Below are 16,253 nucleotides of genomic sequence, written 5' to 3'. Positions count from 1 at the left end.
CTTCAGTGGAGAAATAGTCAGAAATCCTGAAATGAGACGCATACTTTGGCAAGTTACTTTTATCGTTATCTTTTATTATTGCACACACCAGTGTATTTCCGACAGTTTTGCTTGTAGGTCTAAAATGAAGGATGATTTGTATTCTCTCCCTGTGCTTATATTCTGCTCCCTCGTTGTCTGCCTGCGACTGTTTCTGCATCTGCCCTTGCTCTCCTAAATCTAGGCTGACACTCCAGTGCAATGCTGAGGGAGTGCTACATTGTTGGAGGTGCCGTCTTTCAGATGAGACGTTAACCCATCTGCTCTCTCTCAAGTGGATGTAAAAGATCCCATGGAACTATTTTGAAGAAGAGCAGGGGAGTTATCCCCGGTGTCCTGGCCAATATTTATCCCTCAATCAACATAACAAAACAGATTATCTGGTCATTATCACATTGCTGTTTGTGGGATCTTGCTGTGTGCAAATTGGTTGCTGTGTTTGCTACGTTTCAACAGCGACTACACTCCAAAAGTATTTCATTGGCTGTAAAGCGCTTTAGGATGTTCGATGGTCATGAAAGACGCTATATAAATTCTTTCTTTCTCTCTTTCTTTCTCTCTTTCCGTCTTTCTTTTTTGCTTTCTCTCTTTCTTTCCTACTGCTCCTGCTGCTTTGTATTTTTTACTCTATAACAAAATAAGGGGTTAAAATTGGTGTTCGGCAATAGCGCAATATTGACCAGAATTCCTTAATGTTCTTCAAATAGTGCCATGAAACCTCTTACATCCACCTGAGAATAGCAGACAGGACTCTGACAATACAGTGCTCCCTCTGCACTGTAGTGCCAACTCAAATTATGTGCTCAAGTTCACAATGGGGTTTTAATCCACAATTTTCTGACAGAGGTGAGAGAGCTACCAACTGAATCAAAGTAGCCTAAAAAGAAGTTAAATCAGTACACTATCCCTCCTTATCCTCCTCGACCTGTCTGCAGCATTTCACATGGCTGGCCACACCATCCTCCTCTAACATCTCTCCTCCATTGTCCAGCTGGTTTCATTCCTATCTATCCAATCATAACTAGAGAATCACATGCTTCTCTTCCTGATCCCACAATGTTATGTCTGGAGCAATGTTCCTCCTAATTCTTTTTGGGGTTGCACGGAATTTAACATTGGAAAAGCCAGTTCTGGGCTGTGCAGGACTGGCAGACAGCCTCGTGGTCACATGGCCATGCAGCTTAGAGGGAGCACTGCTCTAGTGTGCCCCAAGGATCTATACTTGGCCCCCTGCTATTTCTCATCCACATGCTGTTCTTCAGCAACATCATCCGGAAACACAACATCAAGTTCCACATGTACGCTGACGACACCCAGTTCAAACTCACCAGTTCCTCTCTCGACACCTCCATTGGGCTCAAGTATCGGGCCGCGCCTAGAACAGCGTAGCTCTGAGAGCCACGCCTGTTTTTGGCGCTGAAAAGTGCGTCAAAAACTCACTGAATAATTCTACGATGTAAATCTGCTCCATTCCAGGTTAGCGGGGCCAAAGCGTGGCACCGATTCTCTGACTGCAGGGGGGTGGGGCTAGGTCGGAGAAGCTGATGTCGTGCCGGCAGCCCTATGCATGCGCGCTGGAGCGTGCGTGCATGCGCAGTGTGAAATAAACATTGGCACTTGGCCATTTTTAAAGCTTCATCTGCAAAAGTGCTTTTTTGTTTTGTGGAGCTGTGGAAAGGCTTGTGAGTGAACTTTCCTGATTTTTTGTGCCTGAAGGAGTGCTTTTAGCAGCACTGTTGAAGAAATCACCTGCTGAAATCAGTGAGTGCTGCTTTTTGCTGCTAAACTTCCAGAACTAGTGCTGCATAGGTGCATGCAAAATAAGGACTGTGTGTTTTGAAAAATCATGGTGTCAATTAAATACAGCAATGGAACAATGTCCACCAAGAACAAGTAATTTCTTGCATGAGGAAGTGGAGACATTAGTTAACGTCATTGAGCAGAGATGGCAGGAGCTGGATAGCAGCAACAGAGGTCGCATAAAAGTGCCACCCAAAGAAATGAAGAAACGCTGGAACCAAGTTGCAGAAGATTACTGCACAGTGGTGCATACCAGGAGATCTGGAAGCCAATGTAAAAAAAAATGGTCAAGTAGTTAGTGCAAGTAATATTTTCATTTTTCAATGGAATCGTAATTGTAAATGTGACTATGTGTATATGTCCCATCCTGCAGAAAGACGCACTCTGTAAAAAGTTATATTTTAATCTTTGCTAAAGAAATTGGCCCACAACAAAAGGGAAACAACTCGAACAGGAGGAGGCCCGGCAAATCTGCATCCACTGACACCCTTGGAACAGAGGGTAGCTGCTATAATGAGTCGTACATGGAGAAAAGCAATCAGTACAGCACAAGCTGGGCCCGCACGTGATGAAGAGGGTAAGTCCTGAAAATGCATCGTGGCCCTTCAAATCAACCTGCTGCCTGGCCTGCTATGTGTGAGAGTACTCATGCCACCCATCCTGCCCCCTCCTCTCCTGCTAAACATTTGACTGTTCTGATATATTTTGCAGAAGAAGATGATGATGATGCCAACCCTGAAGATCCTGAAGATCCAGAACAAGAACCAGATGAACCAAATGCGGACGATCCAGACTGGCTGCAGGCAGCGATGACTGAAATGTCTTCAGGGGAGACCTTCCAAATTAATATTTATGAACCCGCATTAGCGGACATCAGAGTTTCAACCCCTTGCATAGATTCTGGTTCCAGCTTCCATGGTTTTGATTCCGATGTTGCGGGTCCCAGTGGTGCTGCTGGTGTAATGCAGCAGTTTACAGCCAGTGCCCCAGCGTCCCAGCCTGTGCCTCCCACTCGCATAGGTTCTGGTTCCACCTTCCATGGTTTTGATTCCGACGTTGCGGGTCCCAGTGGTGCCTCTGATATAATTGAGCAGTTTACACCCACTGACCCACCATCCCAGCCCACGGCTCGCACTCGAGTGGTGCTAAATGCAAGACCCAGGGCCGCACCATCCCAGCCCGCGTCTCCCACTCTAGTGCTGCCATTTGGAACACCGAGCGTCCCGCCATCCTAGCCCGCGGCTCCCAGTGTAGTGGTGTCACAAGGCAGACCCAGGCAGAGGAGAAGGAGGTTGGAGATACGCTCTCCTGAGATGCAGCGTGGAACAGATGCGGCTCAGGTTGTGGCATTGGGTGTGGAGGCCAATGAGCTTACCCGATCACTCATCGGTAGCGTCAGTGCAGTGGGTGAAGAGGTAATGGTACTGACAGGAGAAGTAGCAGTAATGACACGGGAAATGAGGGAGGGAATGTCTGAGGGAGTGCAATCGACGGCACAGGCCATCAGGGAGGGCATGCAAGTGACGGCCCTTATGGAGGTAGCTGCTGCAATAAGGGCACACAGCCCGGCCAATCAAATGACACCCCCATGAAGATGTGAACATTCACTGAGATGTGGATGAGAGATGGTTGCAGCCTTTCTTTGCTGCTTTTGTTCTTGTTCTTGATGTAACTGTAGTAACGTTTTTCAAATTGAAATTGTTTTGTAACTTTTGTAACTTTACAAGTTTATAAGTGATCTTAAAGTTTTTAAGTGATCTTAAAGAGTCATATTAAAAAGTAAAGTTTGATACAACAAAAATTTTATTACACTAACGTTAACTTTTCAATAAAATATTTTTTCATTAAAACTGAATCATGTTCCATTAACACAACACAACATAGGAACAACTGCAAAGAATAAACATGTCCATGTACAACAGTGGTCGCAGAGCCCTCAGGCATCAGTAATTGAAGTGTTCACGGATGAGCTGCTGGCGCAGGGCTCGAGCAATCGTTAAAGGAGCACGATGGACCACCCTCCTCCGACCTCGTGCTCCGGCATCAGGCACTTGCATGCTTTCCTGATCGTCGTCATCATTTTCATCCTGCTCTTCCGTAATACTATCATCAGGCATTGGCCCCTCATGTGGGTCTTCTGGTTCCACTACCAGCTCCTGCTGCCTCATGATGGCTAAATTATGCAGCATGCAGCACACAACAGTGAAGTGACCGACAATTTGAGGAGAGTATTGCAAGTGGCCTCCGGAATGGTCCAGGCATCGGAAATGCTGTTTCAAGATGCCAATGGTCCTCTCTATGATGCTGCGCGTCGCAATGTGCGCCATGTTGCATTGATGGTCAGCTTCCGTCCGTGTTACGCGTAGGGGCGTCATGAGCTAGGTGGCCAGGCCGTACCCTTTGTCTCCCAGTAGCCAGCTCTCCTTTCTGGCTGCTGCTCAAACAAGTCAGATATAATGCTGTTGCATCATGGGTGCTGCCAGGGTATCTTGCATCCGACTGACATGATGCGCTGCTTGTCGTCACACACGAGCTGCACATTAATGGAGTGGAAACCTTTTCTATTACTGTACTGCTCGGAATCCTCCACAGGTGCTCGCAAGGCGATGTGGGTATAATCAATGCAGCCCTGTACCTTTGGGAAGCCAGCAATCCTGAAGAAGCCCACAGACATCTCATGGATCGCTTGTGCAGTCATTGGGAAATTGATGAAGTCATTCCTCCGCGCATACAGTGCAGCCGTGACCTGGTAAACGCAGGCATGTATTGCACGTTGAGAGATGGCACACACATCTCCAGTTGTAGCTTGAAACGATCCCAAGGCATAGAAGACAAGTGCAGCTGTTACCTTCACTTCAATAGACAAGGCAGTTAGCATTCTGCTTCTGGGCTGCAAATCTGCTCTCAGCATATCACAGATCTCAACAACAGATCTCTGCGGAAACGCAGCCTTTTGACACAATCAGCCTCGCTCATGTCCAGGTCCGAACGCCTGGCTTGATATTGCCGACATGGGTAAGGTCTCCTGCCCATCAGCCTACGGGCTATGGCGTTCCTGGTGCGGTGAGCTTCAATCAATTCTCTCCTATGCAGCGAATTGATGGAGAACCATTGCATAATCCGTGGCATTGATAATGCAGCACCCAAACTTGAAGTAAAACTTGAACTTTTAAACTTGCTGGCTGGCTGGCTCTCCCTCTTGGTGCTTTGTACGCCTCCCCTGTCTCCTGGCCAAATGGCCTGGCAGCCTACAAATAACTTTGCAGCTCGGAGGCTGCTGTGCTGCCGGCATCTGTGTCTCTGTGGCCCACCTCACGAACATCTCCCGCCCCTGTCTCCTGACCAAACGGCCTGGCAGCCTACAAGTAACTTCGCAGCTCGGAAGGCTGCTGCTGCTGCTTCAGACAGGTAGGAAAATTCAATATTTTTAATATTTGCTTTATTTATCATTTATTATTCAGGATTGCTCTTTATTTGTCGACGTGAAACTGTTAAATGCTTGTAAAATGTAATTACTTCCCTTCCCTTCCCGCCCCCCACCCCCCCATCTCTCGTTCCCTACGCCTGATTTGTAAGTGTTGGCAAGGTTTTTCTGAGCGTACAAAAATCTACATTTACTCCATTCTAAGTTAGTTTGGTGTAAGTTTTCGCTGCCTAAACTTGCAAAATAGGCATAAGTGGCTGGACACGCCCCCTTTTGAAAAACAAATCTGTTCTACAATGAAACTGTTCTAACTCACTAGAACTGGAGCAAACTAAATGCCGAGAATTGCAATTTCTAAGATGCTCCATTCTAAACTAGTTGCTCCAAAAAAATAGGAACAACTCAGGCCGAAACTTGCCCCCATTGTCTCTGATTCGTCACGCTTCTTGTCCAACATGCAGTAATGGCTGAGCAAAAATTTCCTCCAATTATATATTGGGGAGACCAAAGGTATTCCCATTACAAACTCCGTTCCCCGTTCCCTAGCCACCGACTCCATCCCTCTCCCTGAGGCTCAAACAGACAGTTCGTAACTTTGGTGTCCTATTTGTCACTGAGCCGAGCTTCCGACCCCATATAATCTCCAGCACCAAGACCGCCTACTTCCACCTCCGTAAGTAACATCTCTCATCTTCGCCCCTGTTTTTTATTATGTTAAGTAGCTATATAAATGCAAGTTGTTGTTGTTATGAAATTCTACATCAAGTAAAATGTAACACCTGAAAGTTCCACAACAATTTTTGATTTGTTGTTCTCAGAAGAGGAAATAAGACAATGTGATATGCCTTACACAACTGCAATATCATTAACCAGGAATAGTTTGCACTCTGATTAAGTGCAAGAAAGTTCATTTATAATGGTTGGATAAGGCATATCTGAGGAAATACAAACCATGGTTTCCCTCTCCCAGACTGAAATCATCAAAGCAGATTAGGCATCAAAGCTGAGGCCTTCTCAGTCTTGTAAGGGTTTACACGTTTTATGATCGGGGCACAGCAAGAGGCCACGGACTAAAATGGTTTAAACAAAAACCTGTGGGACTGTTGGGCGGGAGAAAGAGCATCAGCCTGGGCCAGGTGGTGACTCATCACTGATAAATGCAATTTCTGGGGTCAGGAGCGAGACCCGATTAACATCGAGACAAAGGGTTTTGATACAATCAAGCAGAGGAGCCCATGGATTAATTGGCCGGAGGGGAAAAACCAGTTCCCTATGGAGACTACAAGTCTGTGAAAATTCAGGACCACAAAAGATCCCACAAGACGTGCATTTTTGGATAGCGAGATGTAAAAGATAAGGAGTTATCTTTGGCCCTGCTGATTCCATGCACAGACGAGTGCTGGAAGCAACAGTTAACGAGGTGTGAATTGTGGCCAGCCAAATAGATCCAAACCCATCATCACAGCCATCGAGACTCATCCAGTAACTGAAAGCAGCCCAGCAGGAGACTTGTATAATCGAATGGATATATATGAAGGAGCTTACAGAAGTAAAACATCTCGGAACAACAGGTCAAAGGAACAACAACCACGAAGGGGAACAACAGAAGGAAGAACAAGAGAGAGATGACGAGAAGGAAACACAAGCAGGAGGAGAGAAGCAAGCAGCCGGGATCCACCATCTTCCCTAGCTCCACGAGCCTACAATCAACAGCAGCAGCAACTGGCTGGATGGGTGATTGTATGTCTTCCATCAATCTCGAAGAAGTCTTGTTCTGTAATTTTTAGTTGGTTTTTCTGTAATGAACTAACAATTGGTTTTAAGCCTAAACTTTGCGTTACATGGAGTTCTTCCTGTAATACCCGAGATGTATGAATCAAAGTAGAGTGGAAAACATCCTACAGTCTGTACAGTTCAATAACATTGCACAGTGTATTAAGTAATCAGAAAAACAACAATTGCATTTTTACTTGAATAAAAATATTACTACTGATTTTTACCAGCACAGAATTCGCACATACATGATAAATATCCATAATAAACAGTAAAAAAAAACTTGAAAGAAATCACTATAATGAACAATTAACTAATTTACACCCCCATGTAGTGTGCATTGTAACATGACCCAGACTGCTTCACTCACTCTGTAACTCTCTGATGCTTGCTCCAATTACAGCACTGTACGAAGCAACCTTTTATCTATCTTGAATCTCACTACTCACATTATACTCACTGGGACCTGGCGTCCCCTTTTTGGGATCATCCACTTTCGTGGCGATGGGCAGCTGGAACATACTGCTGTTCCCCATGTGATAGTCCATCTTTGACAAAAATGGAGATGGAATGTTGTATGCATTTGCTCCTGGTGTATAATTTATTTTCCTCCGTTCAAGGCGGACTGCCTAAGCAGTGGGCAAAAAGAGAGAAATCTTATCATTGGAACAATAATGGGAGCAAGAGAACAACCTGGAAAGGACACAATGCATTTCAGGCTCTAATCACAATACAGATGTAGACTTACATTTATCTGGGACTGATTAAGACTTCCCACACTAAAACCTCAGATGATCTGTAAGATGCAGTTTCTGCTATTTTTCTGTTTTACGAAGGCTGTCTGATTAGCTTTTGCAGAAAGACCCTACCATTTGCAGAACAATTAGCACACAGCAAAAGCTTAGCAAACAAGGGCTTAATATTTACCTTGGTATCACAGTTACATGATTATAAGAAAATATAAAAACTCACTTTGGATGCAAGCCCGCCCATTCCTCGATTGGAGATGGAGGTGCTGAAGGTTTCCATTGATCCATGAGAATAATCATAGGAACCTGGTCCTGGGTTTTCATCCTGTAAAAGAAAGTCAGTATAAAACCTTACTGATACTGAATCAAAACAGCAGCATGTGAGATTTATGTATTAAAGGATGACCACCAGTATCATAGCAGGGAATTAAAAGAAAGTGATTACTATAAAGGATGTACCTTCATTCAGACCTCTATTCATTATCCAGCTGCATGGGACTGCCTATGAATGATTCCACTCCTCTCTATGCACACACAACCACCACATCTCCAGCAATAGCTTTTCTTCTCACCCTCACATTGTCGCTTCCAGAATCTCCCAAGTTTCGTCCTTGCCCCTCATCAACATCACCCACAAGCATGGGATCAGCCGCCACATCTAGGCTGATGAAACCCAGTTCCACCTCTTTATCACCTATCTTAATCTCACAACTGCCTCTGTGCTATTAGACTGCGTGTCTGATATCAACCTGAACTTAATATCTGGAATATTGAAGTCACCAGTGTGGCTTTCAGCAGAAATTCAGCTTCCTTACCACTGATTCCATTTCGCATCCCAGCCACTTGCTCAGAGTGAACCAGTCCAACTGAAAGCTTGGCATTCTGTTCCATCCTCAGCTGAGCTATTAACCAAACATCATATCCATCACCAACATTGTCTATTTCCACCTGTGTAATACTGCCCTCCCTGCTCTTATGCCAGTGCTGTATACTGAAACCCTTACCAGTGCTTTTTTCATCTCCAGGCGCAGTTATTCCAGTGTCTGCCTTTCTGTTCTCCCAACCTCTACAAACTCCAATTTGTCCAAAAAGCTACTTGTATGCTCTCCTGCAGTGACTTCTGCTGCTTTATCACTCCCATCTTCACTAACCGACATGATCCCTTTCTCAAATTCCTTATCTTCATCTTCAAATCTCTCCCTGACCTTTCCCTCTCTATGGCCGCGATCTCGCCAACAGTGATTGCAGCCGGCAATGGTGGCTTGTGAGGAACGCGCTCCCAGCTCCATTCCGCCCTCTCAACACAATCTTCCGATGATTGGGCTTGTTAACCCGCCCTGCGAGGGTCCCGGTCAATTAACAGAAAGCCGGTCTGATGACGTCATCTGATGACGCACCATCAGCTGGTTTCCTTAAAGGGACCATGGCCAATTTTTTTTGACAGTCCTTCTGTCAGTGTTCGACAGCACTGAGCTGCTGCAAACACTGACAACTCTTTTTGAGTAAACAAAATCAACATTAAATCAAGTGTCCCTACAAACATTTCACAAGACCCTTTTTTTTTGTATTTTTGCAGTTTTTTTTTGTGTTTTTTTTGGGGGCTCTAAAACCATAATTTACAAGTGCCCCCTATCTTTTGGGGGACACTAAAACCGGCATTTAAAACAAATTAAACTTTAAAACATAAAATCAAATTAAAATTTGGTTGCCGGGGGTGATGATGCACTCCAGTCCCTCCGGCGCCCACCTCTCTCGGAAGGCCGCGAGCGTACCGGTGGACACCGCGTGCTCCATCTCCAAGGACACCCTGGCCCGGATGTAGGCACGGAAGAGAGGCAGGCAGTCAGGCTGAACGACCCCCTCGGCTGGACCGGCTGATGGCACCCTTGGCCGTGCCCAGGAGCAGTCCTACGAGGAGGCCCTCGGAACTACCCGCTCCCCTCCGCACAGGATGCCCAAAGATCAGGAGTGTGGGACTGAAGTGCAACCAGAATTTCAGGAGCAGCCCCTTTAAATATTGGAACAGGGGCTGCAACCTCGCACATTCAGTAAAAACATGGAACACGGACTCCTCCAGTCCGCAGAAATTGCAGGTGGCCTGGGAGCCCGTGAACCGGCTTAAAAATTTATTGCACGGGACTGCTCCATGCACCACCCTCCAGGCCAAGTCCCCAATAAATAATGGGAGGACTCCCGCGTAGAGTGCACTCCATCGGGGACCCCCGTGCAAACACTGACAATGACCGCACAGAGGTGCACAGCTGCACCCAGACTCTCCCATGACTCCCTCCAGATGCTTATGGAGAGAGTCACAGCACGCTGGGAGGTTCTCTTCCTTTCCAATGAATGGAAGAGACCTCCCCAGGACACCAACGCAGCCTGGTTGTGCATGGCACAGGAAGACACAAGCAATGATGTCATCAGAAGGATGCCGTGGAGCAAACCTTTCAATGATTACAGTAGATCACGAAACGTCCTTGTGCATGAAACTCTTTTGAGTTAACCTGCAAAACATAAAACATGTATCCGTGCCACCCGACCTGGATGACACACACAAGACATTTACAAGGCCCTTTTTTGGTTTTTTTGGGGTTTTTTTTGTGGGTTTTTTTTGGGCACTAAAATCAAATTTTTCCTTTTTCCAGTGCCCCCTATAAAAGGAGAGGGGGACACTAAAAGCACCGGCAATTAAAACAAATTAAACTTAAAAAACGTAAAATCAAATTAAAATTTGGTTGCCGGGCGTGATGATGCACTCCAGTCCCTCCGGTGCCCACCTCTCGCGGAAGGCCGCGAGCGTACCGGTGGACACCGCGTGCTCCATCTCCAAGGACACCCTGGACCGGATGTAAGAGCGGAAGAGAGGCAGGCAGTCAGGTTGAACGACCCCCTCGACCGCCCGCTGCCTGGGCCGGCTGATGGCACCCTTGGCCGTGCCCAGGAGCAGTCCTACGAGGAGGCCTTCGGACCTACCCGCTCCCCTCCGCACAGGGTGCCCAAAGATCAGGAGAGTGGGACTGAAGTGCAGCCAGAATTTCAGGAGCAGCCCCTTCAAATAGTGGAACAGGGGCTGCAATCTTGTGCATTCAATAAAAACATGGAACACGGACTCCTCCAGACCGCAGAAATTGCAGGCGGCCTGGGAGTCCGTGAACCGGCTTAAAAATTTATTGCACGGCACTGCTCCGTGCACCACCCTCCAGGCCAAGTCCCCGATGAATAGTGGGAGGACCCCTGCGTAGAGTGCCCTCCATCGGGGACCCCCGCCTCCTCCGGACGGCAAGATGGTACGCCATGGCGTGTCCGGACGGCCGGCGAGGATGGCAAAGTTGAGGGTGTGCAGGAGCAGCCCGTACAGGAAACCCCTCCGCGCGGAACTGAAAGGCACGGAGGGGATTTCCCCGAGGCGGCTCAAGTTGTGATGCGCCGGCCCCCGAGGGAGGTTCCGGGGTTTGGCGCCGATGAGGAATTCCGTCCGGACGGAGGTCAGTTCGGACGGGATCTCCCCACGTGCTTGAGCCTCCTCGATGCACCAGTCAGGGCCCAGAGCTGTTTTTAGCGACTCGATGGCATCGGCCGCGTGGCGGACGTTGGCAGAATTTAGGCGCCGCGCCAGCGTGTCTGGCGCCATCCAGCCCGCTCCTCCGCCATCGAGCAGGTCCCTGACCCTGGTCACCTCACCAGCCACAGCCCTCTCTTCCGACCGCCACATAAAGCCTCCTTGTGCATGAATCCCAAAAAGTTAGTTTGCAGGTGCAGCAGGTAATCAGGAAGGCGAATGGAATGTTGGCCTTCATTGCGAGAGGGATGGGGTACAAAAGCAAGGAGGTTCTGCTGCAACTGTACAGGGTATTGGTAAGGCCGCACCTGGAGTACTGCGTGCAGTTTTGGTCACCTTACTTAAGGAAGGATATACTAGCTTTGGAGGGGGTACAGAGACGATTCACGAGGCTGATTCCGGAGATGAGGGGGTTACCTTATGATGATAGATTGAGTAGACTGGGTCTTTACTCGTTGGAGTTCAGAAGGATGAGGGGTGATCTTATAGAAACATTTAAAATCATGAAAGGGATAGACAGGATAGAGGCAGAGAGGTTGTTTCCACTGGTCGGGGAGACTAGAACTAGGGGGCACAGCCTCAAAATACGGGGGAGCCAATTTAAAAACGAGTTGAGAAGGAATTTCTTCTCCCAGAGGGTTGTGAATCTGTGGAATTCTCTGCCCAAGGAAGCAGTTGAGGCTAGCTCATTGAATGTATTCAAATCACAGATAGATAGATTTTAAACCAATAAGGGAATTAAGGGTTATGGGGAGTGGGCGGGTAAGTGGAGCTGAGTCCACGGCCAGATCAGCCATGATCTTTTTGAATGGCGGAGCAGGCACGAGGGGCTAGATGGCCTACTCCTGTTCCTAATTCTTATATTCTTATGTTCTTATGTTCTTATTAATGTTGGGGAGGTCCAGAACCAGGGGTCACAGTCTAGGGATAAGGGTAAGCCATTTAGGACCGAGATGAGGAGAGACTTCTTCACCCAGAGAGTGGTGAACCTGTGGAATTCTCTACCACAGAAAGTTGTTGAGGCCAATTCACTAAATATATTCAAAAAGGAGTTAGATGTAGTCCTTACTACTAGGGGATCAAGGGGTATGGCGAGAAAGCAGGAATGGGGTACTGAAGTTGCATGTTCAGCCATGAACTCATTGAATGGTGGTGCAGGCTCGAAGGGCCGAATGGCCTACTCCTGCACCTATTTTCTATGTTTCTATGTTTCTATTACTGCAAAGCCACATTTAGCCTCATTCTGCTGTGCCTCTCGTCACATTCCCATCACTCTGCTTTCCCTAATCTACCCCTGCATATCCTTACTCACAGCAACTTACCTTGCACTTCTACCCATCCCTCTATCTACATTATCACTTTCCCATCTCACTAGCCGCTCCCCAAATTCACCCCCATCCTTATCCAATCATACAATCATACTAACAACACACAACGGTAGGCACTTGGGTCTTTTAGCCAATGTTCATGCAGAATTTCTGCAAATGTGTTGTCAAACATTGAAATCTTTATTTTGAATACTTTGAGTTCCTGGACAGATTTGTGTGCACCTTTGGAAGTGACTTAGTGAGTTGTAATGAATGGTCAGACATAAGGGTACCCTGCACAATGGTGATAAGTGTGAATCAAATGGCTTGAGCATTGCAGAGAAGCTTTATGGTACTGGTGTGGGGTGGTGCCAACCTGGCGCATCATATGGCAGCCAGGGTGTACAGCATCAAGTGAAGTAAATGTGGCCATGGTGAGGCCATCACTGGCCTCCCAGGCAGCAATGTGGTCGGGTGCTGATGCCCTGTGTCCTGTGCAGCATCAAGTGATTGCGGAGAAGGTTGGTGTTGGTGTTGCTGGTGTATTTAGTGATGTTGGTGTTGGGGATGATTGTGGTGGGATTCTGAGAACCAAGATGAGCTTTTTTTCAAGGGAACCGATGCTGCTGGAATAGATGGTAGGTGAGGTTCAGATGACAGAAGCATTCAGTCAATGGTGAGAAAGGTTGCTCCAAGGAGGTGACAGTGAATAGAGAGTTCACTGCAAACACTTCCAAGCTGCATACAACTCAAAAGTTTCTTCCAAATCCTGAAAGCTTCAGCTTCTGACATTGGAAAGTGAACAACTGTGAAATGGTAGCTTTTATACCACTTCTGCACATGTCAACCAATCAAAGCAATGGTGAGTCACTGAGAATCCAACACACTTACCTGGTGTGAAACCCGAGAGACGGCAAACGTGTCAAAAACTTGGTAAAATTGTAAGTGCCTGCTTTTAATCCTCTTAAATAGCACTAAACTACCTAGCCTGCCACTTGGGGTCAGGTCTGCGATCCGCACGCAGACCCGACAGTTGAGGAACATGCAAAGAGGCAGGTTCAGAGCGGGATCCCATCCCGCTGTCAATCAGGGCCATTTTGACAGTGGACCCGCCTCCGAACCCGCACTCGCAGGGTTGGAAAGATTCCGGCCTATGTGAGTAACCTGCTGCAGCCTTATATTTCTGCCGATATCCTTTAGTCCTCTGACTCTACCCTTTTGTGCATCCTCCTTCCATTGGCCCATCATTGTTGACAGAACCTTCAGCTGTCTTAGACCACAACCTGGAACTTCTTCCCTCAACTTTTGTATTTCTCTCTCCTTTAAAAGCCTTCTCAAATCCCTTCTTTTTGACCACCCTCTATTGATACCCATAGAAATATAGGACTCAATTTTCGCCACCATTCTGCGCGTTTTTTTGGTGGCCGCTGTTTTTTTTTGGAGCAGAATAAAATCTGCAAGTTTTGCCAGTTTCTGTGCCATTGTAAACTACTTGCGGCCGATTTTTTGCATTCCCGATTTTTTTACGTCACTGGGGGCGGAACCTGCCAGCTGTGATAGCTTTGGCCATTTCTGCGAGTTTGGCCAACTACGATTTTTTTTTAAATGGCGCAGTGCACCGTTCTGAAAAACTTTACGGGAACTTAAGAAAATTGCGCAGAGAAGATGGCATTGTTTTAGCGGAGCTGAGTTTGGTTTTGGAGGGAGGGAAGAAGACATTAATTTCATACAGAACTGCATGATGCATGTTTCCTTTTGCAGAGGGAAAAGAGAAACTAAATTTATTCAAGTTGTAACTGGAAATTGTGACTTGAAGTTCCACCCCACCATCGAACTTCTGCTCACCGGGCTCGAGGCACATAGGGTCAGAACGCCAGCTGGCAGGGTCGCTCCCTCAGCTGGACACAGGAGCTCGGTGCTCGGCTTCAAAAGAAGCCCGGGATAGGAGCGACACCAGCACCAGGGGCGGGGGTCATTGGGCCCGGGATAGGAGCGACACCTCCTAATGTGAAGAGGCTTGGAGCAAAAACTGAAAGGTGCTTATGGAAGTTGCTGTTGTTACTTATACAATGAGCTGCCCAGAGGCAGTCGAGGATGATGGAAAGCAGTTCCTTCAAATTAAACATACAACTCAGTTGAAACAACTAAGAATAGTTGTGTCTGTTTATTCTTGCTGTAATGGAACGATGGTGCATCAGAGGGACTGCTGTGCATCATCACCCTCGGCAACCAAATTTTAATTTGACTGTTTAATGTCTAAAGTTTAATTTGTTAATTTGTCGGTTCTAGTGCCCCTTTTTTAGGGGGCATTTGATTTATAGTTTAATTAAAATGGTTGTGCCCCTTTAACAAGGTGGGTACTTGGTTAAATGTATGTTTAAAATAGTTGTAATGGAACGACACCAGCACCAGGGCAGGGGGCCATTCGGCCTGGGATAGGAGCGGTGCGGGGGCGGGGGGGGGGGGGGCATTCGGCCCGGGATAGGAGCGGTGCGGGGGCGGGGGGGGGGGGCATTCGGCCCGGGATAGGAGCGGTGCGGGGGCGGGGGGGGGGGGGCATTCGGCCTGGGATAGGAGCGGTGCGGGGGCAGTGGGGGCCATTCGGCCTGGGATAGGAGCGACACTGGGGCTCTACAATTGCTTATGTCTTGTGTATGTTCCACTTTCCAACCACATCCCTTCAGTGTGTCCTTCATTACCCTGGCAACCTCAGTTTTTTAAGCTCTCCCCACAGAGCTTCAGAACAATCTGTGCCATGCCAAATTCAAAATTTATTACGGCAAAACTTACAACTTTTCTTTGGCGCAGTCGGCCACTAAAAAATCGGATGTACCACTTCAGCTGCGCCAAAAATTGGCAATGTGGAAAATTGGCCCCAATACTTAATTGCTTACCAGCTTTTAAATAATTGTATATTTCAGTTCAATTTCCTTCCCTAAATCATATCAACCAAAATCCTCACTGATGTTCGAAATACAGCCACAGGATCGTGAGAAAAATGCACAAACATGAAAAATGAATGAGTGCTAAAGAGTTCATTTTCCGATTATAAACCACTGGCAGGGAGCCTCAGTGCATATTAGACAAAATGATCAGAAAATCATGCACAGCGTGCACCTACATTTCTAACATGTACTTCTATCAGTTCAGGCTTTTCATCAAAAGCATAAAGCATTAAAATTACGCGTTAGATCAATTGCTGCTGTGGTAATATTAATGGCATGTAAGCCCTTTCTATTCATTTTCTATTCACGCGTTTCCTGCATTCCTGGAAGAAGGGACTGAGTGTAACGTAGCCAAGTTTGCTGACGATACAAAGGTGGGAGGAAAAGCGACGTGTGAGGAGGACACAAAAATCTGCAAAATGACACAGACAGGCTAAGTGAGTGGGCAAAACATTGGCAGGTAGAGTATAATTTTGGAAAGCGTGAGGTCATGCACTTTTGCGGAAAAAATCAAAGAGCAAGTTATTATTTAAATGGAGAAAGATTGCAAAGTGCTGCAGTACAGTGGGACCTGGGGGCACTTGTGCATGAAACACAAACGGATAGTATACAGATACAGCAAGTGATCAGGAAGGCCAATGGAATCTTGGCCTTTAT

At 47.0% G+C, this 16,253-nt stretch overlaps 1 protein-coding gene across 2 annotated transcripts in view; it reads right to left on the bottom strand.

The window, feature by feature from the left end:
- The window catches only part of stpg1 (sperm-tail PG-rich repeat containing 1), a 66,218-nt gene that overhangs the window by 22,273 nt on the left and 27,692 nt on the right, over window positions 1–16,253 (bottom strand). For both annotated transcript variants that reach the window (XM_070898466.1, XM_070898465.1), the window contains exons 3-4: window positions 8,009–8,110; window positions 7,486–7,665 (exon numbers count right to left, since the gene is read on the bottom strand). In XM_070898466.1, the coding sequence (XP_070754567.1) occupies window positions 7,486–7,665; window positions 8,009–8,110 (282 nt within the window). The remainder of the gene's footprint in view (window positions 1–7,485; window positions 7,666–8,008; window positions 8,111–16,253) is intronic.

The sequence above is a fragment of the Pristiophorus japonicus genome, chromosome 14 (genome assembly GCF_044704955.1).
Source record: "Pristiophorus japonicus isolate sPriJap1 chromosome 14, sPriJap1.hap1, whole genome shotgun sequence".
Lineage (NCBI taxonomy): Eukaryota > Metazoa > Chordata > Chondrichthyes > Pristiophoridae > Pristiophorus > Pristiophorus japonicus.
This window is presented reverse-complemented; position numbering and strand designations above follow the sequence as displayed.